The sequence below is a fragment of the Chlamydotis macqueenii genome, chromosome 3 (assembly GCF_036417535.1).
Source record: "Chlamydotis macqueenii isolate bChlMac1 chromosome 3, bChlMac1.mat, whole genome shotgun sequence".
Lineage (NCBI taxonomy): Eukaryota > Metazoa > Chordata > Aves > Otidiformes > Otididae > Chlamydotis > Chlamydotis macqueenii.
The window spans coordinates 77,995,146-78,016,002 of NC_141558.1; the positions used below are offsets into that span (position 1 = coordinate 77,995,146).

The 20,857-nt window shown below is 45.0% G+C and overlaps 1 protein-coding gene across 1 annotated transcript; it reads left to right on the forward strand.

The window, feature by feature from the left end:
* Nucleotides 1-11,937: 11,937 nt before the first annotated feature.
* Nucleotides 11,938-20,482, forward strand: SLC30A1 (solute carrier family 30 member 1). The gene is made up of 2 exons (XM_086745161.1): nucleotides 11,938-12,595; nucleotides 16,027-20,482. Exons 1-2 carry the CDS (start codon nucleotides 11,965-11,967, stop codon nucleotides 16,935-16,937), a joined length of 1,542 nt encoding a protein of 513 aa, XP_086601287.1. The 5' UTR covers nucleotides 11,938-11,964; the 3' UTR covers nucleotides 16,938-20,482.
* The last annotated feature ends 375 nt before the right edge of the window (nucleotides 20,483-20,857 follow it).

The window sequence follows — 20,857 nt, forward strand, 5'->3', positions numbered from 1 at the left end:
ATTTAGGACCCATTTCACAATCACTCCTTCCTCTGTGAGTTATGGGGAAATTATTTTTTTCAAAATTTAGGCCTAATATCATAATGAAAAGTCCATTGACCTCTCCAGCTGCTGTTTTAGGGTCATCTCTGCAGCATATTACTTCTGGATTTTCTCTCGTATTGATCCTCATTAATGTTTCATTTATCTGCTTCCGAAACATTCCCAGTATCCGGACCTGAGTGGTTGTGGCTGGTCTTGCCAGAAGACACTGGCAGCCAGGGGACAGCCAGACTGCAGGGCTAAGATACTGAGGAATGAGACGGCTTCCCCACGACCCGAAACCTTTCCATCACTGCTGACTAGATTTCAAGAAGACACTACACCATTTAGGCAGGAGTGTTTGATCTGAAAATCGCTGTGTCAGGGTTTAAAGTCAGACCAATGCTACAGCTCCTAATGATCAACATCTGAGCAATAAGTTGAGAACTTGTCCTTGAGATGATCAGTGAATTTTTCTTCCAACTCCCTTTAAAGCATCTGTGAAAGACAGAGGATTCCCAAAGAAACCTGTCCTTTTTGGCACAATATATCCCAATAAGAACTGTCTTACTAAAAGCCCCAGATAAATGCTGAGCATTTCCTCTGCTGACAAGTCTTTTATGTTTCAGGCCTGGGTGACATCAGAAGGATGATAGTGTGGGTGCTCAGCAGCTCCAGGAGACATCTGCCATACGTCAGACACTGATGAACTGAGAGGTTTGCAAGCAACTGAAGAAAGTTGCTGAAGTATGTAAAGCTAGGGCAAGATTGTTAGACTTTGTCCTTTGATTGTAAAGGAAGATGCAGGAAGAATCTTGGCCCTGTGGGAACCATTGATGCTCTTGTGGCCTGGGTTGCATACAAAGTCCTGCCTTTTTGATTTAGAGTGTTTATTTGTTTCCAAACCTCTTTCCCCACCACCCCTCATTTCTACTCTCCCTGGGGATGATTCAGTGGAATAAAGCCACAGGAGTATAACACCCATCCAGCAAAAACACTTGAGGACATACTTTAAACTGAGCAAGTGTTTTATTACTTCCTGAAGTATATGTTACTATAAAGGCATACCCTTATGTCCATTACAAATAATACATCTTATTAATAAGTCACTTTAGCTAAAGAGAAACCTGTAGAAACTGCCCCCACTGTCCAACAATCAAATGAGTCTGTCAGCAGGAAGCAAGAACTTTGGATTTAGTACAAATAACTAACTCTGCATATTACTTGGTTTTGGGTTTTCTTCCCTCTTGCTGTCTTTGCTCCATCTTGCCTGTCTGCTCCACTTCCTTTGTATTTTTTCAGCCATGCTGTGTTTTTTTTTTTTTTACTAGAACAAATAAAGCCCAGGATATTGCACTGTTTGACCACTGTGCTAGCTTCCAGCACCAGGCAGACAACACTTTCTTCCCAGGAATCAGGAAAGCTCTTGCTCTTACCTTCCTCCTGAACTGCATCTATTCTGTGTGTGCACACGTGTGTGCACTAAACTAACACCTCTAACAGTCCCTCAGTTAGAAGGAAGATGACCGCATTTGTAAATGTCAAGATTGTGTAATTGCCAAGATTGTGTGCAAACAGATGCCTGTGCACATTTTATGCTACAGCTGTGGTCATTTGAAATTTCCCAAACTGAGACCATCTTGGGAATGCAATTACTTCCCCTTTTCACTTTAAAAGTAACAACCCTGAGAATTAAGAGGGCTGAAGAACTCGCTAACCTCACTGAAACTGTCAGGGGAAGCAGATAGCAGCACAGAAATTAGCATGCTACATGCAGGCCAGTATTTACCCTGGGTATCTGGATATTCTTTTGAAGTAAAAGAGCATTGTATTCTCCTCAGTGCTTTGCTACAGAAGCATTTCTCCAGCAGTAAAACCAAAAAAGCAGGCTTAATTATTAGCTGCTTTGCCACCTTGGTGGCTTCAGCAGGCTCCGTGCAGACTTTGCAGATCACGGCACTCAGGCACACCCAAAGGCTGCGCAGGCAATCTTGAAAGGAAGAGCTGGAGGTGGCCATTCCCCCCGTAAAGGCTCCATCTCTCCCAGACAAACAACTGTAGGGGAGCGAGCATGAGGAGCTGGTTGCAGTGCTGCTTCTCCTGTCAGCTTGCTGGAGGGTGCCCAAGCACATGTGCTATCCTGCCGGCCCTGAGGGACGGATCCACGCAGGGTTCCCTTGCTGGGTGGAGCGGATAATACAGAAACATGAAACTGAGCTGCCTCCAAGTTTGGGGTTACACTGGGACATGTCAGTCGGAGGACAGGGCACTGAGCTCCAACCTCTGTAACCAGTTGCGCTCTGCCAGGGCAGAGAGCATTGAAGGCTGAGCACCTGGCTGCGGCCCAGGATGGCACAGCTCCACTTGCAGCCCCTTCATTGCCCATGGCCCTGCCTTTTGGGCTACCCTGAGGAGGCTTCTCATAGGCTGAACGTGATATGGGATCAACACTCACCTTTTCACCTGTGGCTGGATTAGGTGGCACACAAATTGTTGGGTTTTGGATGCCAGAGAGGGATCTCCACGTGCAGGGACCTGTGTTGTCATCCCGACCAGCACAGATGGCCTGTGTGACACAGTTACAGCAGGTGAGAGAGCGACTACAATGTTCAGGAGGACTAAGGAGGTCAGGAGGACACTATGGTATGTGGGGCTAGGATGAATCACCTCGACAAAGAGACTCAGTCATGCCACATGCTCCAGTAGGAAGTGCTGGGCCATGTAGCACTGCCAGACTGCCCGGACTGCTGGATCAGGCCAGAGTCAATGCCAGGAAAGCACTGTGTGTGACCATGGTGAATTATAATGACAGAGCTCAGGCACCTCCTCCTCCCCTCCCATAACACTTCCCAGCCTACACACTGCCTGCATGCCGCCACACCAAACATTTTGGGAGGAGCCACACACGTGCACACCCGATTCCTTGTTCACCCACGTGGAGTGTCCTGGAGGGAGACTCTGGTCTGGTTGCCTCCCACAGAGGACTATGTCAGCCCAGTCTGTTTCTTCTCTTCAGGGAAGCGTGAACACATGAACAGTACTGGCTGCCTTATAGGCTGCAATCAAGCCTCCATGAATCCAAAATATCATGGGAAACATTTTTCCCACTTAGGACTAGACATAAAGGTGCTGGCTATCATTATAAACAAGCATAGAAGGTCTGTCACTACAGTGATATAAACCGCACATACCAGTGCATTAACAACACTGGTGTGCTGTGATGCAGCTCATCAAATAAGCACACATTTTGCTTATTTACATATTCCCTTTTTTACAAGGAGAATATCTTCCCACAAGGAAATTTTCAAGAAACAGATAAGCTCTGGTTTATCTGATTAGCAAAGGCACAAAGTATGTCTATTACATGTGGCTAATAAAAACCTGAATAAGAATATTCCTAGAACTTAGTCGGCACTGTTTACGATCCTAAGGTTATATACAGTTTAACTGCAGCTTTTTGCACAAGAGCTTGACATACGGCAGGAAAAAGACCTTTATCCCCACTGTTAACTAACCAGATAATATACATTGTTAGTCAATAAGGGAGATGGAGCACGTATTTCAGAAACAGATTACTTGGAAACTTGATGGACGAGTCCTTCCCGAGACAGCCACGGTACCTGCTGTATTTAATACTTGTTTTGTCATCTTAGCAGTGGTAGAAATGGGTTCCCTCCATTGACTGCAGTTACTGTGGCACATCATTTAATCCACCAATGCTGATGTGAACTTCTGTTTCTCCAAGCATTAAGACAGAAACATCTGGCTAGATATAAAGCAGGCCAACACAAATAAAGCTTTCAAGAAGCAATGTTCACAGTCATTATTTTGCTATGGGAAGAGCCATTCATAATTAACTGTATAGAATTAGCTTGTAAGAGATTTAGATGAAGGTTTTTAAAAACCCATGCCTGAAGTAAGGATCCTCCATACTTAATCACCTACATAAATGACCTGCTTTCCAAAAGCTGCCACCTCTCCTGTTTGCTTCTGAGGGAACTATTGGCTGCCCAGGACTGATTAAATCAAAATACCTCCTCTACGCCTGTGAATTTTGGCTTGGAGACACAGCTTTGAACATCGCATTTCCAGGATACTGGTAAAAGCATTACTATTAGCAGGAAGGGCCAGTGGATACTACTCCTCCTTCTCATATTATTTAGTTTGTGACATTAAAGAACTCACTTAACTCCTGCTTTAATGCATTAATAAGAAAAATCCTTGTCTTATAATGGGCAGAACTAACACTTGGGGGCAGGAGTTGCCTCATTAGCCATTGACTTAATCTCTGAGCTATCCACACCAGGTTTTCTTTATAGTAAATGGACAGACACGGGCACTCTAAGGATGGGAATCATCTAATCAAGTAGATACTACTGTAGGAGGAGATAAATCACATTGCAGGCTCCACTGAGAAAGCTGATTAGATCTCCACTGACTCTAAAGAGAGACTCGTGATCTGAAGATGTTTGCGTGTCAGCTACCAATTCCCAGGCTTGAATCCCTCCCTTATTGTCCACTTGAGAATGTGGTTTCATGATCAGCATCAGCAACTACGGGCTGTTGCCAGTATATGGTCACACACTTTTCCATGCCCTAATCACATGGTCCTATGCGCCAGCTCCAGCAATCCTGCAGCCCCAGCTAAATAGGATTAACTTGCTGAACTGGCTGAAAAATAATGCTGAAGAAAAAGAATTTGGTTTTGGTTGCACTGGCAGGCAGAGCTGATGCCCCTCATGGCATCACATGCCCTAATTGCTAGATGTGAGGCCTGGTTGGGGGGCAGGAATGTCATTTCTGAAAGGTAAATGTGACTACTCTTTCTGGCACCAACTTTTAGTTGGACCAGTGTAAGTTTGACCACAAAATGGCCTCCATCAAAGGCAGTTATGAAAATGAATAGTTTCAGTTACAAAACATAAAGTTAATATGTTTATGCTTACTGTCTTGGGATATGATTTGACAAACATCAAATACAACTGATCCTTGAAAAGAAAAGAGGTGACAAGACATAGCACAGACCTTCATGTCTCCATCCTTATGTGAAGGCCATGTTTGGTGCTTGGGGAAAGGAGCAGTGTGCAGCAGCTCTCAGAGTCAGCATCACAGCATCTTCCAAATCACAGCATCAGCTCTGGGGAGAGGCAATATTAAATGACCAGGATAAATGTTACTTCTGCTCTGGCCAAAGATGCTTTTCAAACAGGTCTCAAAATGGTTACCTGCAGAAAATGTTCACAGTGGGTACAAACTTGCTTTTAGTAGGTGGCATTGATTATATGACATCATTTGCTAGAATGGTTTCTTAGAAAGGGCAGTCTTTGTCATGAGCTCGGCTAATGGCTGCTGAACACCTACCAACAGCAACTACAGACCTAAATGGGATCTAACAAAACACTTTAAGCAGCAAAATAAACGGGTTTTTTTCCACAGATATACCCATTTGTGTAATAAAGGGAAAGTCATCCATCTTAAGCTAATACAATTAATATCTAGTATATGATGAGCATGCTGGAGCTCAGCCGCTGGAAGGACTTCACATAAAAAAGACTTTGTGCAATTAAGACAGATGATGCAGTTCTTGCCTGATGTGTGTTGTGGCAGCAAGAGCAGCAGAGATGTGGGGGTAGGCGAGCTGGCTGGAAACACCAGGGGTGCCTGGGCTGCCTGCTGAGGATGAGCCTGAGCCTGAGGTCGCCCTCCAGATCAGACCTGCGGGTGCTGGGTCAGAGTGGGAGCCTGTGAACATGTGCTGCACAGGGGCCCCTGTGCCTGAACATGCCCTACTACTCCTGTGCCACCAGGCTGTTTGCCATGTTTGCAGAGCAGAAATGATAGGATGTGCCATATCCTGTGCTCGTGGCTGTTCCAGGAACCACCCTGTAAGCTACACACACAGCCAGCACGGTGGCTTTCATTCCAGTTTGCCTGGAGATCTTCCTCTTCTGAGCCAATACTAAGTTCTAAGTTCTCACATTGCCTAGTTCAGTCCCTGGGGCTGAAATCAGATCTTTGCAGAGTGTGCCCGTGATGCCACTGAGCTCCCAGGAGATACAGAAGTGTACCAGCGGGACCCCATTTCTCAGGGCAAAATGTGCCACCATGGCGCATTTCTTCTTCGGCAGCATTGCACAGAGGTGTTCTGCAGCCTCACACCATTCAAAGCTGCACTTGTCGAATGAGTTTTGAACTGACTTTTCAAATGCCAGAACGTGTGCATTTATAATTTCTCTACAGTACCAGCTGCTCTTGTAGGGACTTCCAGGGATTTAACTCAAAGGACCTGAGGGACTTTCTTCCAGCAAGAGACCTTTAGAAATCCTACACTAATGAAGTCCAATCCTACACCAATGACAGTGGAAACCCCCGCCCCCAAATAACTCATTTTGATGCCAGAAAATATTGCATGTTTTCCGACAGGGCCTGATACTGTAGGTAGGTGGAGCAGGCACCACAGCGATTAGCATACACCTCTGTCCGTGTCTGTCCTCAGCAAATACCCATTGATTCACTGATAATCACAGCCACAGGTCCAAGAGGATTGGCTTAGATTAGAGCTCGCAATTGCATGTTCTTTCTAAAGATAATAAAAGGCAAAGCTTAACAATATGATTTATTTAAAATGTCATATGAAGGATAATTTATTTCAGTAATAATTAAAAATATTACTGACCAATCAGCTGCAAAGACATTTTTTCCTTCCATGAATTCCATATTTACAGAGTTTTCCCATCCCTGGTGAATCATTGTTACTGTCTTTCCAGCAGAGAGCCACACTGTGTGCAAAAGTGAGTAACACCACATTTCAAACTTTTTTTTCCTTTAATGATTAATATGGTGGTGATCTTTCTAGTAGGTCCACTTGAGCATTGGCTGAATAAGCCAATGCATATCAGTATTAACTTCACAGCTGGTTAGAGCAACAATTTTGCCTGCCTACTTGGGAATTTTAAGAAAATACTCATCGTACCAGAAGCAGACAAAGAGGTAACCAAAACAGCCAGGAAATGCTTTTAAGTCCACTGGGGAGAAAAAAAAAAAAAAAAAAGCAAGTTCATTAAAAATAGTTATAGATTGGCTATGCAGTTAATTGTGCCAGAAGTTATGAAGCAGCTGCAGGCCACCAAATGCCATTGGATCAAATGAACGGACTGGTAGCAAGAAAGGAAAATAACTAACTTCAAAAGGAAAGATCAAAACTGGACGTAAGAAAGGCAAACTTTTAAAACCATTTTTTCTTTATTAGGGAGAAAAGACCTTGGAAGGGAAAGAAATGGGGTTTTTAATTTGCTTTGCAAGGTTCAGAAGTAGAATAGCAGATGATACACTGACCTACTCAACTTGTCTGGAGTTCTGCCACTGACTTCCAAAGAGCCCAGATTTCACAGGCACAGTAACCAGGCAGAAGAAGAAATCTCGTTATAGAGCTAGGCGCTCTTCACTTCCTATCTTAATACCAATTGCAGCTATAGGCTTTCTTCACAAGTCACAAGCAAAAGCATGTAAGCACAGGCTTAACTCACCTCTCCTCAAAGGCAGCCTTTTAATTAACTGCAAACACATGTTTAAGTCCTTTCCTTGATAAAGCTGCTTTCCTAAATCAGGATATGACAGTGAATTTGACGTAGAGCTATGTGAACAGTAATACCCACTTTTCATTTGTATTGTTTTTCATTACAAGGAGCAAACTTGTTTATGTAGATAACTGGACACTGAATGCTTCTGTTCGCTTTGGTGTTGCTGGCTGGATCTAATTTGAAAAAACCTTGTAAGGACAGCTAACAGAGAGAGACACTGCCTGCAAGAAAGGCAGCCTAAAATGAACACTGGCAGCCTTGAAGTGGAACAGACAGATGGAGTCATGTTTGCCAGAGTCCCACAAGCCTTTATTAAAAGCAGACAGGTTGATGACTGCACAGAAAGGGAACAAGCTCGGTGTTAAAAGGAGGCAGTGTGCTCTGTAATATGGGATTGCACTAGCGATTTATGCACAGGGTTTCACCTTTTCCAAGTGGAAAGGGACAGAGTGATTAAGAGCCCTCCATGGAGGAGATCTCTCCGCTTGTGAACTTGTGCAGAAATTCAAAGGAAAAAGCAGTGACTTTATTTACTCAGCAAACACGCTGAGTAATAGTGAATCTCCCAACTAACATCCTATTCTTCCCACAGGGCTCAATGGACTTAAGAGAGCTCAGCAGCACTCCGTGCAAAACATTTCACCTCAGAACAGGCAACCAGCAGCAGCTTTCTGTTTAGCCTTTCTCTGTCTTGTCACCCAATTCTGGGGTGGTACGAAGCTGCGTACTGGAGATTCAGAGTTACTTCTCCCCTCAGAACACGGAGCATTTACAGCCAATAAACAGATTTGGAGACAGGTCCTTCCACATGTGTGGACCGGAAGCTTAACTGAGAGAACTGGGTGAGTCACAAACAATGCCTGGAAGCCTAAAAAAACCAAAAAAAAACAACACAAAAAAAAACCCCTGGAGTCCTCCCTACTTTAAAGACATAGTATTCTCCTCAAAAGCATAAGCAGGAACAAAATGTTCTCCTGTAACACACCATTTATGGCTTCATTAGGTACCTTTCTCAGTCACCTTCCCATTAATCTTAAAATGTATAATGTTGCCAGATGGACAGCCCTACATTTAGGAACTATCCCTGTTCCTCTTGGATGCTGATGTATGGTAACACAACACAAAAGCCTCAGAACAGCAGTGTAGAGCGTGCTGGTTTATCAGAAAGAATCTGGGGAAAGAGGTAGTGATGCGGACTTCTGTGTGATCCAGCTGCTGATCTATGCCTGATGTGTTCAACAGCAGGACCGGGCTGCCACAGGGGATTATTCATCAAAGCCCGTGAATTTGATGCAGGTGAAGACAACAGCAGCTGCTGGGTCCCGTAGGACAAAACTATATGCCCAGCCCTATTCATCGGGGAGCAGCAGAAGGCCTGAGGAAACATTATTACTTCCTGCCTGGGAAGAAACCATGCCTTCCCGCTCTCCTGAGGTGCACGGCCCCTGTCTTGTGGCTCTTGGCCACAAGAGGAATTCAGTATTCAGCCTGCTATAGTAGGAAGAAAAGCTATCCCTGGACAAGAGCAGGCACAAGAACGTGCCATCCTGTAAGGGGAAGACAGCAGCAAATTGAACAGTTGTATGGTACCCTTGAGAAGATTAGGAGGTCTCGTGGTGAAGAAATGTTAAAAGGATCACAAAGTGATCTAGATGTTGTTTAAATGCCAAGAAAGAAGACAAAAAAGCCATAATCCACCTCCTGTAAGTCAGTCAAAGCTCTTGACACAGTTCACGTTCAATGCCAATTAAGTTTTATTGATAAGAGTGGTACTGATATTGACATCCTGTTTATTTCACTCAGGAGGGGACTGAGTACTTTTAATCAAGAAAACTATGACCACATCATGTAGGCAACCAACTAACATCATTTTAGTAATTTCTGAAGTTCAGCCAATGAGAGACATGAAACTCCCTGTTGTGCCTTCCTTCCTACCTAAATTCCATCGGATTAACACCAGTCCCTGTAAAATGATAACTTGCCCCACCTGCAGGAATTAAAAAAGGTTTAAGCTGTACCAGTTTATTTGACCCACATATCCTAAATCTGGGTAATTCTTCCTTATTAACTAATGGCCTTGTGTGGGGGTGAGGAGGAAAGGACATGGGCATGTTCCATTTCAGTGTAATTGCTGGTGAGCTTCCTGATTATTTACAACATCTTATTAAATGATATTATGGCATATGGGAAGCCAAGCAGATGAGGAGAATGTTATAGGAATCTAATGACTCACGCCTTTACAGTACTCTTTACGATGGTCATAGCAGCATTTCATATGGTTTCCTACCACTATGCTAAAAATGTAACAGACCCAGATTTTGACATACAAACCATCTCACAGAAAACAAGGTTCAGAGTCACAGGCCAGTACAGCAGTGCCTGTGGTGCCCAAGCCGTGTCTGTAACGTGAAGAATATGACCCTGTAGCGGAAGTGAAGAAGAGTGGATGGCATGCAGAGATTAGAGCAACGTGGTAGACAGATGTGGACTCACTGGGACTCTGCTGAACTTAAGGCAAGCTGGTTGTAAACTACTGGTCTCAGTTTTGCTTGTTGATAACTCATTTTTTGTAGAAATGTGAACACCTTCTGCCATTTTACTAATGAAATGAGACTAGCTGTCCAACTCCAGCTGTCAGGAACCTTTGTACAGATCCCTCTGGAATCCCCAAGTACAGCAACAGGCTTTTGCATTCCTGCTAGATCTGCCTTTCCAGGGCACCACTCTTCTCACTGCCTCTATACATTCCTACACGCAGCTACACCTCTATAGCTACAAATAGCTATGGCTGTTCGTTCCCTATCTCTAGATTTTCCACTCATGGAATACTCTTGGACACGTTCCCTCTTGCTGCTGTCTTTATTGGCTCCCTGGGACACAGCAGGCAAAGTAAGAGGCCTGTTTGTAATTAAAAAAAAAAAAAAATTCCTAAATACTTACTTTGCTTTTTCTTTCCTTTTTTTACCTACAGTAAGTTCTGTAAAACTAATTGTGTCTAGCGACTTTTTTTTTAGGATTTATATATTTTTGTTGTATTATAGCTTTTCAAAACACAAAAATAGAAATCCCCCTGCAAAAAGGCCAAATCTTAGACAAAATTAGGAGCCAGAAAGGCGGTGAGAAATAGCTGCGGGGAGGTACAACGGCGTGTGGGGTTGCTGGAAAACGGGTCCGTTGATTTGACGGCCGGGAACGGGTGCCGAGTCGGTGCCGTTTGCGGGCCGGTCGCTGGTTCCTTCCCCCTCGCCAAGCAGGCGGGAGCAGAGTGGCCGGGGCTGGGCAAGGCCGTTTCTGGTGCCTCGGGAGCCGCGAGGCCGGCGCGGCTCCTTGCCGCCTTTTAACCCGCAGGCCCAAAACACCCTCCAGGCCGAGCCGGGGCTTCAGCACGGACAGAGGCGGGAGCGCCGGACAGGCTGGGCGTGGGCAAGGCGCCCGGGGGCGAGGGGGCCGGCGAGGGGCCAGCGCTCAGGCCCCCGCCGCGGCCCCTCCTCGGGCTCCTCCCCGACACCCGGGTTCGGCGGTGCCGGCGCGGGCCTTCCCCCCACACCCACCCCGGGCCGTGCTGGCCGACCCCCGGGGCTCACCTCCTGCCGCGCCGGCCGGCGGCTGACCGGGCCCTCCCGCCCCAGCCCCCTCATGAGGCGGCTGGCGTTGACCCTAACGGCCCCCGTGTGACGTCACAAAAGCGCACCCACCCCACCCCCCCGCCGCGGAGGGGGACCCCTCTCCCGCCCGCCCCGGCCCACAGGGGGAGCCCCGCCCCAAGCGCGCGCCGGGCCGGGGCCGTGTGAAGCGCACCTTTTGCACGAGTCCCGCTCGCCGCGGGGCGGGATTTGCGGGGCGGTGGGCAGAGGAGGTGGGGGGAAGCGGCGGGGCTCGGCCAATCGCAGCCGCCGCTCCGGGAACGTCACGAGCGGCTCCGCCCCCTCCGCCGGCACTGCCCGGCGGGGCGGGACGGCAGCGGCCAATGGGCGGTACTAGCGGGGGCGGGGCCGTCTGTCGCGAGGGGGCGCGGGCCAATGGCGAGCGAGGCGGGGGGCGGGGGCGGGCGGGCACCGCCGGGCGGGGGGGGTGGCGACCAATGGGGAGCGGGCGGGGGGGCGTGGCCGTGCCGGCTCGGGTTCCGTGTGGAAAGAGTGAGGGGGCTCGGGTGCAAAGTTTGCTCCCCCAGCGCCTGCGGAGGGAGCGGCGGTGGCCGGGCCGCCGGCGGCGGGGAAGGGGCAGCGCTCGCCCTCGGGACTCCGCCGCGCCCGCGGGCCGCTCGCCGCGCCGACCGCCGGCCGCTCTCCTCGCACCTCCGCCGCGCCGCACCGCACCGCACCGCACCGCACCGGGCCGGGCCGGCAGCCGCTGCACCGGCGCGATGTGCGGGGGGATGGCGGCGAAGGGGCCGAGCGGGCCGCGGTGGTGGCAGAACCGGCGGGCGCGGCTGCTGTGCATGCTGGCGCTCACCTTCCTCTTCTTCGTGGTGGAGGTGGTGGTGAGCCGGGTCACGTCGTCGCTGGCCATGCTCTCCGACTCCTTCCACATGCTCTCCGATGTCATGGCCCTGGTCGTGGCGCTGGTGGCCGTGCGCTTCGCCCAGCGCACCCGCGCCACCAAGAAGAACACTTTCGGCTGGGTGCGGGCCGAGGTGATGGGCGCCCTCGTCAACGCCGTCTTCCTCACCGCCCTCTGCTTCACCATCCTGCTGGAGGCCATCGAGCGCTTCACGGAGCCCCACGAGATCCAGCAGCCGCTGGTGGTCATCGGCGTGGGGGTGGCGGGACTCATCATCAACCTGCTGGGGCTCTGCCTCTTCAACCACCATGGTGTTGGGGGCCACGGCCATTCCCACGGCCACGGGCACTCGCACAGCGGCAGGCAGCACTCCCGCAGCGGCCCCAAGCCTGAGCAGCCACCCGGGGACGGGGAGGCTGCTCTGCACCGGGAGGAGACGAGCACCTTGGTGGAGAACTGCAGCAGCTCCAACGGAGTCAGCCAGGAGAAGCTAGGTAAGCCCTGCGGCACCTCTGTCCCGTCCTAGCATAGAAGTTCAAGGAGGGTGGGAGAGGTCCCTTCCCTGAGTAGGGTGGTGGGCATCCTGGTCCCACCTGGTGCAGGCTTCATGTGGACCACCCATCCTTCCTGCTGGGGACGAGGCAAGAAACTTTCTTAATGGTGCTCTCGGGCACACGGCCGTTGCACCTCTACCTCACACCTTTCCTTTGGGTGCTAAAAGGAGTGCCGTGAGTTGTGTGCTTGTCTTGCAGACAGGTCAGAGTGTGAAAGAGTCTTAGGTAGAGCAGTTTGCCTTGGAAAAAGTTAGTGCTGGTAGAGAAGGCACGTGAAAATTGTTTTTTGCCTAGCGACACAAGCTGTCACAAGACGTTGCACTAATGCCATCTGAACTGGCTGCACATCAAACAGAGTGCAGCTCAACACCTTGGTCCTGACAGCCAGATCTCTCCGTTGGGTCAGTTATTAGCTACCCGAGAAGCTGATCTCAATCTGAACATAACATACTGAAGTATATTCCATTGCAATAATAGTGTACTTCTTTGTGACATCAGGATTAATAGGAAGAAATGTTGCACGTTACCAATCAGAACTGTGGAAGTCATGCAATAGGCACTGAATGTGGAGCTCACTGGTGTCAGAGTACATGCGTGGTTTCTTTGAATTAGTTCTCTTCAGCTTTCTAAAGCGTGCACCTTCCCACTCATTTGCACATAGAGATAAATTTAAAATCTTAGCTTCGCAGTTGTGACCAAACTGTCTATTTTGTGGAAGGGAATTTCTTGGTGGGTTGTTTTTTTTTTTTTAATAGAACCAGAAGGCCACATCATTTGTTTTGAAGTCACTTGATCTAAGCCAAGTACTGTGTGCTAGCAGAGTGAAAGATGCATAATTGCTGCTTCTCTACTTTAATCATAAGGCATTGCTGTTACCAGGAGGAAGGGGTTGCAGCCTTCAGAACCCATGTCTCCCCTTTATTTTCAGGGTGACATCAGGAGACCACTCTTTCAGCTTAAACTGAGTTTTAATTAAGCAGAGTGAACTTTGCTACAGTTTCATTTTTTTTCTGTGGGCAGAAGTTCCTGCACACATTTGAGAAACTTAGCAGTGTCTTTCTCTTCTCTCTCTCTCTCTCCAGTGTTTTGACTCCATATAGGTTTTGAAAATACAAGTTTTGCAAGAGGGTAGGAAAGTTCCTCTGAGTGTATTACACCATTTTCTTGACCGCATAAGCTCTTAATGTTGGTTTAGTTCCAACAAAGGTATCCTAATAATTAGTTTCAAACATTGTAAAATTGCCGTTGATCTGATAGATATCGTGGCTTGGGGAATTGTTCTTGCATGGTGAAACTTAAGTTGTTCTTTTAGCCAAGTTTTGAAGTCAGAAATTTCTCATGGATGTCCTTCTGGCAATAACAAATAATTTGTTGTGGGCATTTGGGTGGTAATAGGGCGTAATTTTGGTCACATTGAAACTTTGAAATGAGTTTGTATTTCCCTCCATGCCCTGTCATGCTTATGTAATGGATGGAGTTAATGGTCTACCTGTGGAAATGTTACAGGTAAAGGTGCTCAGAGACTTGTAAGAACCTGTAAGATATGTAGGTGAAGACTAGGGAAATGTCTGAGAGCACTACTGTGCCTTCACTGGAAATTATGAAGAGAACTGGACCCTGATTTCCTAAGGTTGAAGTCAGAAGCTAACGGTAGCCTTAGGGACTAATCCTGCATGAGTATCTTTGTGCATAGGCTTTACATAAAGTAATCAGTTTATAGTTAAATCTCAATGATTGTATTTCAAATTGACATGTCTTTTTCATTTGCCATTAAAAAAATCTCAGGAGCTTTTGAATGAACACAAACTGTGTTTCAGGTTACCCACCCTTATAGGTAGGTCTGCTGACTTTCCAAATCTTCTTTGTTCCAAGTACTTGGTACACAGCAGAACATGAGAAAAGTTCCTCTTTCCTTGCTCTCATCATGGACTCTGAGATCTGAACTCTGTAACCTGAGATATTTTCCTCTAATTTATTGATTTCTCTGGAAAGTTACAGGTCCCATATTCTGTAACTTATAGAGATTGTATGGAAAATGTAGCTGGAGCTCTGGGACAGGAGTGTGATGCACAAAGTAATGAGCCTGGGGCTTGGAACTCATCCGCTCAGCTGCCTTTGTAGGAGCCAGAGGAAGAAACTTGAAGACACTTTATGATTACAGAATCACAGTCATGAAAGCAGGATGGCAGAAGCTGCAGGTCATACTAACATGTTAATGTTTACAAAGCTCTGAACTGAATGACCGTGGAAGCAGTAAGAGCTCCTTGTTTCAGTTTGTCAGACCGGTGGCAAGTGCCTCTTACATTTCTTGAATGCTGAAGTTTTCTGTTCAAATAAGAGCTTTTGAAGAAAACTAGGAAGTTAATAATGTAAAATACCTTCAATTTTGAACATTGGGAATTTTTTTCTTTCAAAAAACTTTTTTTTTTTTTTTTTGGTGTGTGCATTTATTCCTATGTAGCTAGTTAGGTGTGCTCGAATGGTAATATCACAGACAGTTTTGACAAAGGAGGGCACTAAAATGTTCATTTACGCATTGCACAGTCCGTGGTTTATGGCCTTGGGCCTCAACAGCTATATGTCACTCAACAGCTGTATGTCACTTGAAAGGAAAAAAGTACTGAAAATATGGGGGTTATACGTTTGGAAATATAAATAACACTAGTTCTTAGCCTCCGAGAGCCTCAGTGATAACTTACACTGCCCTGTAGTCAATACTGCTGATAAATTCTGCGTTTCAGACCTAAAAGCTCATCTCATTGTATCTCGCAGTTCTGTTGGCTCCATGTGCTATCTCAGCAAAACTTCCTTTTCCTTGAATTCAGAAGTCTTTTGGAAGTGAACTACTAAACCTGAAAAGAAGTGACTATAAAGCAGTATCCCTACAGCTTTTGAGCTTCTGGCCTCATAAATTTTAATATAAAGTAGCAATGCAGTCCAGTGGTTTAAGAGAGATTTTAGAGAGAACAAATGTAAGTTACTTAGCTACTTCACCAGCTTATTTTATATAAGCTCCGTAATTCTGCCTTTTGTTTAAGAAATGAACAGTGAGCAGTCAGGTGGTTAAACAACTGGAAAATGTGAAAACGGTTTTTCAGTAAAAAATTAAAACGCGATCATCTTCGTACTTTGCCACTCTACATCTTTAAGCTCCACATAGAAACAATTACCTTCTAGACAATTTAGATCACTTATTGGGACAACTGAATATTTCTCAGTCAGAGAAATTGCTAAGTGTTGCGGGTAGAGTTGCTTGCTTTTCAGTTTTGTACTTAATGTGCCAAGCTTAACATAGGTTGTTATTGACATGGAATTATAGTAATGTGTAGTATTACAGCATATGCCTAATCGTTTTACTGTTTTCTTGTCAGGTGATATGAAAGACGACATGACTGACCTACAAGTGAATGGGAACGCTGGTCATTATCCTCTGGATGTAGAGGAGGTTGAAGAAGACTCTAGTGCGCAGCTTAACATGCGTGGAGTTTTTCTGCATGTCTTTGGAGATGCCTTAGGTTCAGTCATTGTGGTAGTGAATGCCTTGCTCTTTTATGGGTTGTGGAATCCATGCCCCAAAGATGGGCCCTGCTTTAATCCATGTGTCAATAGTCATTGCATGGAAAATGCTACTTTATCCCAAATATTTCACAGAGCAAACAAGTCTGAGCAAGAGAGCGTTATGGTGGCTGGTCCATGCTGGTTGCTATATTTAGATCCTGTCCTTTGTTTGATAATGGTTTGTATACTCCTTTACACAACTTACCCGTTACTTAGGGAGTCAGCCCTTATACTTTTACAGACTGTCCCCAAGCAAATAGATGTTCATTCTTTGAACTCAAAATTACGTACCCTTGAAGGAGTTGAAGCAGTCCATGAGTTACACATTTGGCAGCTAGCAGGCAGTAGGATCATTGGCACTGCTCACATAAAGTGTCCTGACCCTTCCACGTACATGATGGTGGCAAAGCGCATAAAAGAGATCTTTCATGACGAAGGGATTCATGCAACTACCATTCAGCCTGAGTTTGCCAGCGTTGGCTCTGAATCGGGGAGAGGGAAATGCGAGTTTCCTTGCAGGACTCAGTGTGCTTTGAAGCAATGTTGCGGAACAGGAGAAGACAGTACTGCAAAGAAGACAGAAAAATCTTCGTCGCTTAGTATTTCTTGTTCAGAAGTTGTCATTGAATTCCCGAAAACCAGGAGGACTAAGTCGGAGAGCATCCCTTCAGTTAAGCTAGAGGCAAACACCGATCAAAATGAGCAGTTTGAATCATCTTTGTAACTCCCTGAATGGTGCTACCTGAGTTTTGGTGACTTTGACAACAGCTATATTGCAAGAGGAAGAGACAGACGTTTGAGATGCAATTTTGCCAAGTAGTGTAATTGCCGAAGTCCTTGTTCTTGTCATATTGCTAAATCTAGAATGCTTGTTTTAAAGAACATGATGTCACTGTCATGATACAATGTATTTGTGCTGACTTTGTACTGAGACAGAAAGTGCACCAATGCTGTAACAACTTCAGAAAACCAGTTTCAACACTTCAGCAGAGACACTTTTTACTGTGCTTCAAATTAAAATATTTTTTCCAGTGAAAAGATATTTGAGGGATAAGCATGTAGGAACTCAATTTGTGTTACAGATTTCTTGGACCTACTATTTCCTTTAATATTTGATTTGTAGATATTTTAATATATTGTTTATTTAGAAGCCCTAAGGAAACCAAAGTTCACAGAACATTTTTAAAGATATAACTACTTAAAACTGGAAACCACTTTGCAGTTTCACGTATTTTTCTTAAACCTATATAATAATAAATGTGAAGGCTTTTCTAATGAATTTATCGTATAGCGTATTTTAAAGAAAACACCATGTGATTGTTGGAAACTGTCCCCGCTTTTTCTGGTAAGGTAGCAAGGTAATTAAAATAACTGTTTGTGAAAATATCAGATGTGAAAGGGTTTTTTTCTGTTAGAATGGAAGTTAAAGCTGCTGTACTGCTCTATGATCAAGACATGAGACTGATGAAGTAATGCATACTTTAATATTTTATGGATTTTCTGGTGTTTTTACTTCTTTCTAAGTTGTCTCTGGTCATAAAAGTCTTCAAAGGTTAAAGAATCTTTGACTCACAGTGCTACGAATGAAGAGCTGGAGCTTCATTTCTAACTGATGCTCAGTTTACTAAGATAAAAGAATTAGTTATGTCAGTAAATGCTCTGTCAGAGAAAGTCTGCTAGGCACCAACAGTATAATTCATGCTTTTAAGCTTGGACAGTAGCCTCTGTAACAAGTAATTCAGTGGTGCATTTTGGTTGTAGTTGAGTGTATCTGTAAGCACTTGCAGCGACTGCAGCCCTGGTCCCCGCTGTGTCCTCAGGAGCGTTCCGCTGACTTTTGAGGAAGTGGTGCAGGGAGCAGGATTTCATTCACTGTATTTCACACTTTGAGATGTTTATGTATCACATTATTCCACTTGTTAAGTATCCAAATCTATGGTTTAAAATGTTAACTCAGTTAATTGATAACTGGCTCTAAAGAAGCTGTTACAGTATGCTGCTCACTTACAGCTTAACAAAGGAGAAACTGGTCTATGGACTCTGTGAATTTGGCAGAGACTAGGTAAGAGTTGAAGATAAAACATACAAGAAATCTAATCTAAAACCCTGACCCTTTTGATCCGACCTCAAGTTATGAATGGGAGATAGTCTTGTGATTTGATTGACTGCTCTTGTGCTCAAAACTGGAAAACAACTCAGATCTTCCATTGTTTGCTCCATGACTCTGGACATGATAAACACTCTGCCTCTGTTTCCCTGTCGTAAAATGGGGATTATACCTACCTCACAGGGGTGTTGTGAGGCTTAACTCTTGTGTGAAGAGCTCTGAGATCTGTTACTGGAAGGCACTGAATGGAGTATAAGATACTAAATTAGGTGGTATTGACTCCTCCTACAAAAGTATGGCAATATCTAGGCACCACAGAGGGAACTGAGGATAGTTTTGGCCTTATGAAATTCTTAAATGCTGTGGTTTTCAGGTTTTTAACAGTATTTAAATGTAGGTTTTGTTTTGTTTTTGTTTTTTTTAAAAGAATGTTTTGTTAGTGAAGGGAATGTAGCTTTGCCTCCGGATACAGAACACCTCACTAGTTTGCATTTCTAATATGTGTCTCATATGATAATTGCTCCTAAGTAGTTCAAAATAGCCTGCTGCTCATTGGACCTGGATTGGCCCAGGTCATGTCAGTGGTCTTGCCCAATTTCTCAGCAGAGCATTGCAGTCAACTCTCGATTATCCATGGGTGGATTACCAGTGTTGAGTGTTAACTGTGCAGAATACCGAGCCAGACTCTGTAATGTGTGCCAGAGCATTGGCCGAATGCTGTGTGCCAAAGCCTTGGAAAAGCAGAGGAGCTCAGTCCGGTTTCGCACAAGCCCACGCTGGCGGGGTTTGTTAGCTTGAGTGCAGCACAGCACTGTGCAGTTATTGTGCCTCTTGGCTGCTCAGATGCATCCACAGGAAGCTGCGGTGTGTGGATGTGTCCGGTCAGCTTTGCGCTAGCTTGGGGATGTTGGTGCTTCACAACCATCAGCATCGCTCACCTTTTTCTGTGTTTATCCTTGTTGTATAGTCTCATAAACTAACTTAAGTATGTTAATATACTATTTATATATGGTTTTGTTTTGTCTGAATTATCTCAACTCTTCTGTTACCTGTATATGATCTAGAGTTGACTGTTAAATGAGATCTTGTATGAGACTACATTTGCAAAATATGCTATCACTGCTACAATGCTAGTATACTACAAAGTATTAACCAAGTAAATTTTTTAAATGAACAAAGTACTATTTTTTTTTAATGTGTATCCTTGCTTTTTATGGTAAACTTTCACTAATTATTTTGCTTGCTGGTTTAAAATTGGTCTCAGTCATTAGTGTGAATTATTGAGGTCCTGCTGTATATCACTAATGCGCCATAGAATTACTGCTCTTTGGTTTATTTAAAACAAAACAAAACAAAAAAAAACAAAAAAAAAACCAAGACAAACCATAGTAGCACTGAGAAGCCTGTCTTATTTCTCTCCTGTTGCTCTTGTAAAAAGAGAGCAACTATTAAGTCTTGACAGTTGCCACCATTGGTTAACAGTCTCAGTAAATGCATCTGAAAAGATGGAGTTGTAGTCACGGATTCCATTGTAACTATTTAATCTTTGTGTGTGTGTGCCAGAAGTCATATTTTTCTATTTCTGTGTCCATTGCAGGCAATGGCTAGCTTAAAAGACAAAAGCTCTCCCCCATGTTATTTTTATTATCAGGACAGGATGCAGATGGGACGATGATGATGATGGGGGCAGAAGGGGGAGTTGCGTGGCCTCTCTGTCATGTGCGGTGTTGCATGTGCAGCACCAGCTGGTGTTAATGGGGCCCTTTAGTCTCTTTAGCCCTTGATGATAAATTCCTTGAAAGCATGTAGTCAGGTCAAGGTGGTGGCTGTACAGCAACAGGAACACAATTTTTGGTTTTGTTCTGGCTGTATGAGACCCAACTGTAGCCTGCTAGTTTGCAATGTAGCTTGATTTTTTTTAACCTGATCTGTCTGTGGTTACACAGGCTTGATTTGTTCTGAAGATCACAGTTCCAGAATACTGGGAGCAGTCAAAAACACTGCACAGTCGTTGTCTTTTTTTTTTTTTCCACAAAGCATGAAACTAGTGAATCTCATGTAAGTGAACACTGCAGTGGTGGGGAGCTAATTGTATTGTGTATCACATTCCTGAATTTTTAAAATAAAAAAAAAAATGGAACACTGATTTTAAGGAAAAATAAGTTTGTATTTCAGTGTCTAGATTGTTTATGCTTCTGATTAAATGTGTCAGAGATAAACTAAACATCATTGGGTGAAGTATTTTGCACTTAGTACATGTCTCGTCCAGAAACATTCTGTTTTAGAATGACTTCTTAGATAATATCTGCACCTGAGAGTGCAGTGCAGACCTAATTCAGACACTCAGTGGGCTAGCCGCAGTACCATGAGGCTTTACTTTTTAGCAGAGCAAATTGCTTCGGTGGAACCCCTTGTAATTTTAGCTCGATTGCTTTCAACATCCACTCCAGGCTTTTGGCAGTATCTGCTATTGCTGCATCATGGTATTTGGTATGGACGTACACATAGTTATGTAAAAGACAAAACCAGCCCCAACT